At 38.5% G+C, this 13,396-nt stretch overlaps 1 protein-coding gene across 1 annotated transcript; it reads left to right on the top strand.

Moving 5' to 3' along the window:
* The first annotated feature begins 10,210 nt into the window (after window positions 1-10,210).
* Window positions 10,211-12,144, top strand: LOC117324629 (transcription initiation factor TFIID subunit 12-like). The gene has a single exon (XM_033880552.1). It carries the CDS (start codon window positions 10,211-10,213, stop codon window positions 11,861-11,863), a length of 1,653 nt encoding a protein of 550 aa, XP_033736443.1. The 3' UTR covers window positions 11,864-12,144.
* The last annotated feature ends 1,252 nt before the right edge of the window (window positions 12,145-13,396 follow it).

Raw genomic sequence — 13,396 nt, 5'->3', positions numbered from 1 at the left:
TAATAACACCATACCAGCAAAACATATTGCCTGGATTGTTTCTGGATTTGCCTTCAAACCATTAAAACTGAACCAATAAATCAGGACTTTACTCTCGCTTTCTAAACACTCAAATATATATATATTGTGAGAGTGTGTACCAATGCACCTTATTACAAGCTAAATCGTTTTTTTATTTGAAGAGTTCCGAAAAGAACTCTAATAACAAATCTGCAAACATTCCATATCTCCCAAATCAAATTCGCTGGCATTTCCGATCACCAATAACAAAACGCGGGTATTCATGATCACCAATATCAAATCCAATAATATTTTCAATCCCAAATAACGAATCCACTGGCATTATAATCTCATATAACGAATCCGCTGCCACTCTAAATCTTTGATGCCAAATCCACGGGCATTCCTAATCTCCAATAACGGATCCATGACCAATCCTAGTCTCCAATAACGATATCCGCTACCATCCCCAAACTCCAATAACGATATCCGCTACAATCCGAAATCTTCAAAAATGAATCTGCTGCAGGCACCAATCTTCAGGCACAATTCTTCAGTAACAAATTCGCGGACAATTCTAATCCGAAGGAATCCCTAATCTCCAATACATATCAGCAGGCAGTTATAATATCCAATAACGAATCCGTGGGCATTACCAATCTCCAATAACGAATCTGAAGGCATTGCACATCTCCAATAACGAATCTGCTGGTACCGTGATCTGCAAAAACGAATCCGCTATCATTCCAAATATTCTATAACGAATCGCTGCCATTCCAAATCTCCTATAACGAATCTGCTGTCATTCCAAATCTCATATAACGAATCTGCTGGCATTCTCGATCTCATATACCGAATCGTACTTTACTGCAGACCCATATGTTTAAATCACAACTTATGGTGCAAATACACAAATCTACTCATGATAAAGCTTGTATCGTACAAAGAGATGTTTTCCGCTTATTGATAACATTCTATTTTCGTTTCATGCACATTTTGAAATAGCGATAATGAGTCGTAAATGGTCAAGTTACACCAAATATATCCAAACTTATGTTTGAAGATAGGAGTTGGGGTTGGGGTCAACCTCAGGTTAATACATGTATACCGTAGAAAACACAGCTTATGTGAAATAGTATATAATTGACTTGTCATTGTTTCCCCCCAAAAAAACCGCTTACTTATTGTTTAAAAAATTGATGGTATTCAGAGGACACCCCGTGCAGGTTGTCTTTGGTGTATGAACGATAATGTAAGTTCAAAGAGTCACAGTCTCCTCGTGTCTGGTAGGCCTTCCTCCTATCAGTCCAAAATCATCCTCCCTGTTCGCCTATCCTCCTCATTTTTAAGGGTGGTCAGGTAACGTTAGAAAACTAAGTCGGTCCATATAAGATATTCTAAAGGTTGATAAAACGTAAGAAACATTCGGATAACGTTATGCAATGGAATATCTGTAACTCATCAATTTGGCTATGTCCCTTAGATATAACTGTATACATGACTTCTATGGTAAATATATATGCGAGAAATAATTACTTTTTTCGTGTTTATTCTTTTAATACTACGGCGCTTTGTTGAGATTATTATCAATAGTTCTTTGATCTTTTTTAAATTTAAAGAAACATATGGAATCAAATTGCAGTATGATGCCTGATTATCTAATCCTTATCTACTGTATTTGTTATTTTAGACACCCATATTTCATTTGATGACTGATTCTCTAATCCTTATCTACTGTATTTGTTATTTTTCACCCATATTTAATTTTCGTCCACATTTATTGTAAAACGAATCATCATGTTTCGTTGTATAGGAAGGATTGGCACTGAAGCGAACAGGAAATAAATATTCCTATCTACAAACGACTAAAGGAGACTTCCCCATTGTACAAGTGGTTTTCTAGTTCACTTGAATACGTGCTTAAGTGACAATAGTCCGGGGCCTTAGAGACATCCGTGTGCATTTTTTGAAGAATGAAAAAATAATTATATATTTCTTGCCTACATTTTGTTATTTTTATATACAGCAATTATAAAGAAGGACATTAAATACATAAATGGCGAGTAAATATCATCTTAACTTAATAAATATTGAAAAAGATTTGCCTTACTCCCAAAATAATCCAATTTTGAATATTTAACAAAAATACATATTTTTGTCCATCAGCAGGGATGTTAACATTTTATCCTATATGATCTAAGAGTTGTCCAGTAGGTAAACTATAGCGGTAATTGTCTCCATAAAATCATAAACTAACATGAGCTAGTGGACCGTGTGATTTTGCCTTGGACATTTCACGGACTCTATACAAGAGGGTCATCAACGTAGTCATCGATGATATAATTATCTGGAATGAAGTTGGCGCAATCTTGCTCCTCGGCTCCACACTCACATAGTTCCGTGCATACCAGGTTGTTTGCCTTACACTTGCACCGGTTAGAGCAGCACCTTGTTCGCAAACACGAACACTTCACAAGCTCAATTAAAGCAATGGGTGCTGGCAGCAAAGTCGTCATGACTGGCTTGTAACGTCCGTCGACAAGACTCCAATCATACCGTGCAGGGTCTGGCAGTGTTGCGTTGGCTTGGTTGTTGAGCATCATACGACGACCTGGTAATGGGCTCTTTTAAATGCCTCAGTCAATGCTGCGCGTGTTGGTGGGAGTTTTTCCGATTCGCTTTGCTTTGTTCGAAACAAGTGCCATCGGATGCTTGACACTGAAGTCATCTTGGTACTTGGACAATACACTTTACACACAAATGCTTCTAGTAATAGGAGTTGTTCCTCAGATAGAGTTGAACATGTGCCCATGTATCCAAGCACTTTCAGTGTATTTTGATCTGCCCGCTGATATGCTTTCCAGAATGACAACTTCCCTTTCCCAACAAAAGCGCCAGTGTTGTCCGCACCAGAGATAGCATGAAGAGCCGGTAAAGCCGACGCCTTAAGTTCTCCAAGGCTTTTATGTATTTCGTTCACAGATATTTCACGCCGGTGTTCCTTCACTCCAGTACAGAAGTAGGTGTAGTTCGAAAGTTCGGGAGTTATATGAACTGCAAGAACAAGCACATCTGTATCCTGTGAAAATATGCAAGTGCGGACATCGTTTATACGGTGCTGGGCATCAACCGAATGTAATATCAGCTTCGTGTCTGCCTCTTCTTGCGAACTTGCCAGATGGGTATAATCTCCAAATGAACTCGAACACTTATCACGCCATGCGACCACTATCCGCAAATTCATCTGCTTACCAAACTCTATAAGCTTGGTCGACAGGTATGCTGTTAATTCATCTTTGGTGTCATTTGCCGATAAAAGCTGTTTCATCGTTATGTTTCCTAGCTGGGTATTGTCTGCTATATGATATGATATCTCGGTTCCTTTTCCAAGTCGTTTTGTTCGAGTGGCTTGCTTGAGAGATGAATCGATATCATACCGATCAAAGAAAACATGCGTTTCGTCGAATGCATAGAAGTAATTTCTTGACAATGAATTAAGAAAGTTGTCGGCAAGGTCCTCGCAGGATTTCACGGATGGAGGCTTGAACAGGCTTTGAACTTCTACCATACCATCAACGACAGCAATCCCCCTGTGTGCCGATTCTTTGATGTGCTCGCCAGTTTTGATAAGACCTCCTAGCAACTTCATTAACTGGCTTTTGCAGGAGATGTGTAGCATTGAGCCATCCATTGAAAACAGTGACCGCGGTACAACTGACAGTTCGTATGTGCCTAGTGTTTCTTGCAGTGGTATTTAGGGTCGAGAACGAGCAACAATGAGCATCCTTGCAAATAAGTTTCTGTCCTCCCATAGTTCAACTACTCTATCGCCGCTTACGATCGAGTTTTCTTTTGTGCTGTGCTTCCATGTCAATAACTTAAGCTTTTTAATGGGACCCCATACACTGATTCCATTCTCTGTTTTAAGCCTCTCTTCCACAAATCCCACATAAGCTTTTTGGCCAGTTTCGTTGACATTTGCGAGATCGTTTGTAACATCGATTGACATGACAGCCCTTGTCATGATGTTTACCGCTGCCTTCTCTTCTGTTTTGAATTGATCACTGTGTAATTGAATGGTCGCCTTCAGAGCCTGCACATCCCTTTCCTGTCTGTGCATTCGGGGTAAGTTCAGGTCGTGATGAGATGTAGATTTATCTGCTTTCGTTCCTGACATTTCAGATGTTCCCTTTGCTTAAGCAGACAGGTGTGGCGAAACAAGGAAGAAGCGAGAGCGAACATTTTCATTTAGGGTTATTCCGATGAGACCACCCGATACCTTCATTATTTTGTTGATATGCTCTGGAGCATGGTCCGGCCCGATTGCACAAACCTGCCAGATACAAGGGAACGTGTCTGGCGTAAACAAGTTTGTCCATCGCGAAGAAGTACTTTGTGAATGTGTCTAGTGATGAAAGATGACTGTATGAAATGCGCTAATAAACTGAAGCAACAGTAACACCATTTTCATGTAGTGTTTTACCACCTTGAACATCGGTCTTTCTGCGCACATTTCTCCATCAAAGTCGTGAAATTTTCCATCGATTCTCTCTTGTTCCATTGCACGTATGAATGCATCATGGGCTATCTGAACCTCCTCGTAATGCTCACGGTTTAATGACAGCTTCTGAAGGTTGAGAGACATGTTAAGCAAATTGAGCTTGGGTCCATTTCTGTCCAGAAATTGTGAAAAATATAGGTCAAACAGAACCAAAAGGGTGGTTGTATGTGCATCTAGTGACCTACGGATATGTTTTGCGTCTAACACATGCTTACATGTGATAGGTCCGTACATGCCACTCTCTACCCAAGCAGCGTCGATGCCACTATTTTCGATATAGGTTCCTATTGTACGACACATAGCCATCACTGTGTGTAATTCTCCTGGTCTTAGAACGAATTGGTTACGGCAGTCATCATGGGTAATAAGCAGCTTCATTGCCGGCTGGTAGAGTCCCATGTCCAGTGTAATAGCTGTCTTTCGTTGTTCACCAACTATAGTTGTGTTGATACCTTGTGCATGTTTTAGAACGGTCAACAGTGTTTGCCATTCATGAGCGGCGCGAGTAAAGGAGGAGTTGCTACGCGTGTAACTGGTAGAGCCTTCGTAAGGAGACTGTTGTATGCAGCCCATGTAGGAAGAGTGGCAATTGGTTTTTGGTTTGTCAGTTGCTCTTCAAGTTGACCACTTTCTGATAAAGCATCCTATACAGACCGTCGTAAAGTGGCACCAGCTAGCAGCCACGCCATATCGTCGCTCTGTGTAAGTTCATCAGGACATGCCTGTGGTTGAAATCCTAGCAATTTCGTTCTTGGCTTGAAAGATTTCGAAATGTTGCACGGGAGTAGTTCTGTAAGCAATCCCGGAAGTGGCAACATAGCTTTCCCGTCGTCAGATTCATCTACCTGAAGAGGCCGATGTTCGTCTGTTGGCTTTACTTGCTGGTATATTGCCATCGCGGTACCATGTAGGGTGCGCTTTCCGTCTGCGGTGTCTTCGGCAAAGTCGCAATTGTCTATAGCAAAGAAGACATGGCGTCCGTGTATGAAATCATGAGGCATATATATCCCATTGTTCTCGATCATACGTTTGATAACAGTATTCGCTATTTGGTTTTCAATTCTGAGCACACGCTTGTAGTCAACAGAAAGGGCAAATCCGTGTAGCATGTCGATGAGCTTTTTGCTGCGAAAAGCTTGATGGATCGCAATTCCTAATCCCAAAGGTTGTGGAAATTCCCGTGATTTTCTCACTGTCGCATTTAGCGATTCAGTTTTAGTGTTAACTTGCTTGCTTGATAAACAAGAATACATTATATTTTGTGAAAGAGAAAGTGCTTTCTGTTCTACGTAGGCCTGTCTTGATGGTGATTGAACATTATCGGTGGTGCCGGTGATCACACATCTGAAGAACTTTAACAGCTCATCTGGAATGTTTTCCGACGTGGTACTCCCCTCTAGTGTACCAGTAAATACCCACTGTTTTGAACTTAAAATAAAGTTTTTAAGATGAAGTGCGGTTTTTTAGGTTTTCGAAGCAATGTCACTGTCGTCCTGTGCATTAGACACGGCTAAACATGTGGTTGTTATGGACACAAGTATTTCAGATTCATTGGACTTCAACGATGGAATAAAATCGGCGTCACATAATTTCTGAGTCAATAGTGATTTTATTGTTCTTCGGTCTGTAATTAGTTGTTGAACATTGTAAGTGTTCTGTATGTCGACATAACTCTTCACTAAATCTGACAATAACAGCACGGTCCCAGTATCCAACGAATGTTTAGTTTGTTTTAGAAATTCAACTTCTGCTATCGCACTACTGCTTACTTCTTCTTCCGTTTTCTTAATGTTCTCTTCCTTTCTGTTTAAGTTTGTTACATGTTCGCACCAACATTTTTTATGATATACAACGTCAATTGATAGCGCGTCGGAAGGGTCAATAGCTTCACAGAGTCTTACTTTCAGCTCATCATTTTTCCCATTTTCGATAGCATGTCTTAGATTCCGCCCAGCATTTTCAGTTGATACCCTGTGTAATGGATACTTTCTGGTGGATGGTTTACAGCAAAAAAAGCACGTTGTTTTATTGTACGGTGTTTTCAATGATCGCGTGAAACTCTTGTTTAGCTCGTTGCTTTCTGAAGATTCTCTGAATGAGTTTTTTTCGTATGCTTGTTTTAATGCATGTATATTTTTTTTGTATTTACTGTTATATTATAACAACGCCTGTGCCAGGTGACCTGATCCTGTGTTTTGACATTATCTCGCACTATCCTATGGTATAGTTCTGAGTATTTTCCATCGCCATATATACTTCTGTGTTCAATTGCTGTAAGTAATTTTTCTCTGCTTTTTGGATTGATCGTTAGTTTTTCTTCGGTTATAGTTTGACATACAATGCATTTTTCAAAGTTTGTTATGATTTGCTGTCGCTTGTAAGATGACTTAGATGAGTGTTCCGCATTAGTGCTCTTTCTTTTGAGTGAAACCGATTCAGACCCATTTCCTATAACATAACAAACGCACTGCTTTAAACTGACAACCAAATTTTACTATCGGATATAATACGCTTTATTAGTCCGATGATAATTAGAACTGTCGCCAAGATGGCTGACTAATACCCCCGCAATCTGCACGAGTCAATGGTGAATTGGAACTGTTAATTAGAGGCTAACTAAGATAACCCAGCAATATAGTGACCAGTTGCCATAGCAACCATAATTTTGAGAATAAGAAAGTTAGATGCACATCTACACATGGTTCTCTATATTTGTGTGGAGTTTCACTGAAATCGGCAGTTCAGTTAAGGAGTTGTCCGCACAAACTTAAAGTTATGGTTCTTATCGGAAAACCTATTTATAGTGACCAGTTGCCATAGCAACCATAATTTTGAGGAAAAGAAAGCGGCATGCACATCTACACTTGGTCCTATATATTTGTGTAAAGTTTCATTGAAATCAGCCCTTTGGTTTAGGAGTTGTCAGGACAAACTTAAAGTTATGGTTCTTATTGGAAAACCTGTTTATAGTGACCAGTTGCCATAGCAACCATAATTTTGAGAAAAAGAAAGTGGCATGCACATCTACACATGATCATTAATATATGTGTGAAGTTTCATTGGAATCGGCCCATCGGTTAAGGAGGAGTTGTCCGGACAAAATGTGTCTACAGACAGACAGACGGACGGATTCCAGTATACCCCCGTAACTTCGTTGCGGGGGTATAATTACAGTGTGGTTATGTATTATGTACGATAACTTAGGATGCAAATGTAGTTAATAACATTATACCAATTAAATTTTAGCAAATAAATTTGTTATATGATCTAAGATGTCCATATGCTTATGTCCGGTTCTCATGAAAACGACCCGATTCGATAAAATAAATACCAATCATTCATTTGATTCAGTATTGTTTGAGGAAGTAAAGATTTTCTGATTTTCTGTAAAAACACCCGATAATCTGCTCCAACACATTTGCACCTTAACTTGTAAATAAAAACTTTTTTTTCCATTTCTTATTAGTTTTGGTTGCGTATTCCGAATATCTATATCTATTAAAGTAATTTGTAGGCTGTTTCATTATACATTTTGTAGTTATATCAATAAAGATGGACGACTCTTTGTGAGGAAACATCGTAGATCCCGTGTTCTTTATGTTCGTATAAAATTTCATAAATTATGCCTATGTCACAACTCACATTTTCATGGGACTAGATGTAACACTATCAGCTTATTTGCACATTCTAATCATTTATTCATAGTCACTATTATGAAAAAGCAAATTTAGAAATAACATTTGTATCCGATATAAAAAATGTCAATCGTATTCCATTGTTTTCTTCATTAAATGAATCTATAACAACCTATCATTGTTTTTCCTATGGGCTTGTTACAGAAAATAACGGTAAAAATAGCACTTATTTTTGTTTATTAATTATTTTGATAGTAAAAATAGCAAATATATACATGTATTTATTCTATTAATTAACTATTCCATTTTTACAGCGTTATTGTTCGAAATAATTGCTCAAATAAACAATGTTTGTCTAAAATGGTCCACACACATGGGCACGTCGTAAGTCTAGTAGGACTAACTCTTATTATGGTATTGTATACGCTTTGATTTATGGCCAATAACAAGTCATTTGATAAACCGACAACTCAAATTCATCTGATATTAATTATAGTTTTATAATTAAAGTGTATCCAATGTGATAGCCAGACGATCGTTAGGCCTATAACGTTAGAGACGTACTGGCTGGCGACCAATTCTCGCCAAGTACTAATTCTCGCCAACTCACGTGCAAAATGAAAACGCGTTACTTTTTCGCGTATTTTTTCTAACGCAAGAAGAAAGCAAACCACGATCGTCTATCCAGCAAAATATTACCAAGTTTTATCGTCCAGAACGAAAATTATCAGGTAAATACCCTTAAGAACCTCATTTGAAATCAGCTGATCACCAGGGGGGTCACGTGGTTTCTCGTACTAAAAATAACAAACGTCAAACGATGTAAACAAACTTTACCTTACTATGCCTGCTATGTCCAGAAATTGTCACTTGTTCCTAAAAGTCCATTTGAAACGTTAAAATAAGTTTCACAAATGAAACATGTGTCCCGATAATGATGTGGTTCATGCAAAATGAGTGGAGACATTGTCCGTGGCGTTGTAAAAGATTTCTGCAAAAACGCGCTCGTTCTGTGACGTTTCAACATGGCGGTATATCACGTGACAATCCAGGGGAGAAATCATTATTTATCGATTGACCATTTTACAGTTGTGGGAGTTATTCCCCTTTATACGTCTCCACACTGCTAAATGGGAAATAATGTACAACAGGTTGTAAAATATACCTTGCACATAATTATATCAATATTTTTGTTGTTGTTTACTTCATTTGCAATTAAAATTATGAACTATTTGCTTTGATTTTCAAATTTAAAATTTCTTTTTCTATAACACCTGCATATATTGTATTGTTTGTTCTAATTCCTCGATAAAATTTCACAAATTAATTTTGTTTTGTCAAACTCCATTAATATTTAAACTGTTTAGGAAAAATGTTGAGATACTCTAAAGTATCCAGAGGGTACACACCAGACACCCTGAGGATTGCCATTGCCACAGTGCATGACAAGAAGATGTCAATAAGTGCTGCTTCAAGGGAGTTTAATGTTCCAAGGAAAACTTTAGGTATTGCTTATTCAAGTTAATCACAAAAACTGAAATGTAATTATTGAATGTCATTGTGTACAATTTAACAAAATTTTACATGATATTGCATCTGTAATGGTCATACAGATTTTGAATACTAGGTAATAAAAGTTTTCAAGAAGCTGTAAGTTTGTAAGGGATTTTCATGGCTTTTGATTTTTTCAAGACTTTTTCCAGAAAAAAACTTCTAGGGTCTTGAAGACCTATTGGACAATTGGAAGTTTCATTCAAACTGTATGCTTTCCAATTTATTAATTATTTGAGGAAATCCTTATCAGTGATTATTTCATAAATAAGTAAACCTTCAACCAATTCAAAAATTTCAAATTATTGATTTGAACCAATTTTGCATTTCAGATGACCATGTTAAGAGCACAAATATGAAATTCAGACCTGGGTTGGATTCAACTTTGACATCAGAAGAAGAGACTGCCCTGACCAACTATTTAGTTTACATGTCCAGACAAGGTTTCCCTATGCATAGGCAAATGGTACGCCAGTATATCAATGTCCTATGTAAAAGGGATGATAGGGCTACCAGGTTCAATATAGAGAAAGGGCCCAGTGATAAGTGGTTCCGGGGATTTTTGAAAAGGCACCCTGAACTATCAGAGAGGGAATCCGAGGCCCAAGACAGGGGGAGAAGTAGGATGGCCAACCAAAATGTCATGAATCAATACTTTGGTCTTCTTTCCGACACCATTGAAAAACTTGGCCTACAAAGGAAGCCACAGTGTATTTTCAACTGTGACGAGACAGGGTGGTCGGGAAAAGAAAAAAGCAAACAGAAAGTCTTTGGGGTAAAGGGGCAACATTGCTACCAGAAGAAAATACTAAACACAGGCCATATAACAGCACACCTATGCATATCGGCTGATGGCAAAGTCCTTCCTACCTTTTTAATATTCGAAAAATCACTTCCCCACACCTCCTACAAGGATGGTGTTCCACCAAATTGGTTATTCGGATATTCAGAAACCGGCTATATGGACTCGGAGCTTTTCAAGACATGGCTTAGGGATTTATTTATTCCTAATTGTGGCAATGAGCGTCCAGTCCTCCTTATCATGGACAATCATGACTCCCATATAAATGTAGATGTAATCAAACTGGCAAGAGAGAATGGTGTTGAACTGGTAGGGTTACCTCCACATACCACCCACATTTTGCAACCTTTAGACGTTCAAATTAATGGTCCATTAAAATCTAAATTAAACTCCCTTGCTATGAACCTTGGATTTGTCAATAAACATCAAGTTTTAAACAAAGCCAGATTCCCTGCTGTACTGTCACAGGCCATTGACCAGTTCTGCTCACCTGGAAATGTGAAACAGGCCTTTAGAAAAGCAGGTATCTATCCACTCAACCCTGATGCAATAGATAAAACGCAACTTACACCATCTCATAGCACCACATTAGCACAATCATCTCCTACAATACCCTCTCCCTTATCACAGCAATCCTCTTCATTGGAACTGTCCACCTCAGCAATGCCTTCTACTTTAGCACAACCTTCTACCTCAGCACTGTCTTCTACATCAGCACTGTCCTCGTCCTCGGCACCGCCCTCTACCTCTGTCCTGCCCTCTACTTCGGCACCGCCCTCTACCTCTGTCCTGCCCTCTACTTCGGCACCGCCCTCTACCTCTGTCCTGCCCTCTACTTCGGCACCGCCCTCTACCTCTGTCCTGCCCTCTACCTCGGCACCGCCCTCTACCTCTGTCCTGCCCTCTGCCTCGGCACCGTCATCGTCTGAAAAGTCCTCTACTTCATCACAAGCTTCCTCTTCCACTTCTATCTGTAAAGAGTGTGGAACTTTTCTAGGGGGTAACCCACTTGTAACAGAGGGTCTTATACCTCAAGCGATGGCTGATCTTTTTCAACCTGTACCTGCTAAACCGTATGTTGCCAGGAGAAAGCTTGTCACCGAGTCAAGAGTAATAACGAGTGGAAGTTTTTTACAGCAACTGGAGGAAAAAGCAGCTGAAGAAAAAAACAAGAAAGAGGCAACAGTTAAGAGAAAGAGAGAGAGAGAGAGGAAAAGAAACAGCAAAAAGAGAATGAGAAAAAAGTCAGACGACCGCGAAAGCAACAAAAAACCAATAAGAAAGAAGTCTACAAATGTAAAGTGTGCTTGCTGAGTGACCCTTTGGACAATGAGGATGAAGAAACTCTCTGGGTACAGTGCTGCCAATGTGATATTTGGTACCACCCAGAGTGTGTTGGCCTCAGCCAGGCAGACTTGGAGGATGACACTTTCATCTTCAAATGTGCACCATGTCTTGATGCTGGAGAGGAATAATCTGCAACATAGTACATATAACACACATTATTGCTTTGCTTACATATCTATATTTTATATTTTTTTCATTTCTGGTTTTGATTTCTAATCTACACAAATCAACTAACGTACATGACAAAATGCTTGTGGTGGGTGACACAAGTCGCTAACCCAGCTGTTGTCTATTAATTCGCATAATTTATACATATGTACATTTTCTCAAATGCCACATACACCATAGGGACACCCCAGTCAGGTGTAACTGGTTGTCTTAGATCCAAGTTACTTATATATATATAATTACACTTTCCACACATTTCCAGTAAATTTCAAAGTTCATTGCAAGGGAAATACTTGTCAGATGTGACAGTGCAATTTTTTTTCGTAAATAAATATACACTTTAATCTGAACATAATATCCTATCTTTATTGCCAACCAGAATGCCCCTGTGAATGTCCTTGTTCCCATTTCACTTTTTTCAACTTTGCTGTATTTTTTCAAATTATTCTATCGTTTAAATTAAATGGAATTGTTTAAAAACTGCTTAAGGTGCGACAAAAACCAAAGGAATAAAATGGGTCAAGCTGTACTGAATGAATGTATGGGTACTAGTAACTGAAGGTCAGGATACAGATATTATATGAGATAACGGAAATTCCTGAAAATTATTGCATTGCAACTATAGTGAACTTCGTAGAAAATCATAGGCACTTGGGAGTTATATTGGACGGAAATTGTAAATGGACCAGTCATATTGATGGTATTTGTAAAAAGGTATCGAAACAGATAAGTGTTTTGCGTAAACTTAAATATATATTAAATCGCCACACTTTATATAGAATATATACTTCGTATATTATACCATTATTAGAATATTGTTGTGAGGTATGGGATGGGTGTAGTCTCGGTGACTCAGATAAACTAGAAAAACTTCAACTAGAAGCTGCACGTGTGATTACGGGATTACCATCTTACACTAGTATACAGTCATTATATTCTGAAAGTGGTTTAGAACCTCTTGCTATTAGACGCTCTAGGCGAAAATTGCAGCTTTTTTTATAAAATTAAACATAAATTATCTCCAAATTACCTAACATCACTTCTTCCACCATTAGTATCAGAAAATTCTCAATATAACCTTAGAAATGCCAATAATTACTCGTTACCAAATTACCGTTTACATCTTACTAATTCATCTTTCTTTCCCTCTACTATCCAACTATGGAATCATTTAGATAACGAAATCCGACAAAGTGTTACGTACTCGGCCTTTAAACATTCTCTTCAAAATTTTACAGACACAAAAGTTCCCTTCTACTATCAAATTGGTGACAGAAAACATAACATTATGCATGCAAGATTAAGAAACAGATCTAGTACTCTTAACAACGA

This window comes from Pecten maximus, chromosome 3, assembly GCF_902652985.1.
Source record: "Pecten maximus chromosome 3, xPecMax1.1, whole genome shotgun sequence".
Classification (NCBI taxonomy): domain Eukaryota; kingdom Metazoa; phylum Mollusca; class Bivalvia; order Pectinida; family Pectinidae; genus Pecten; species Pecten maximus.
This window is presented reverse-complemented; position numbering and strand designations above follow the sequence as displayed.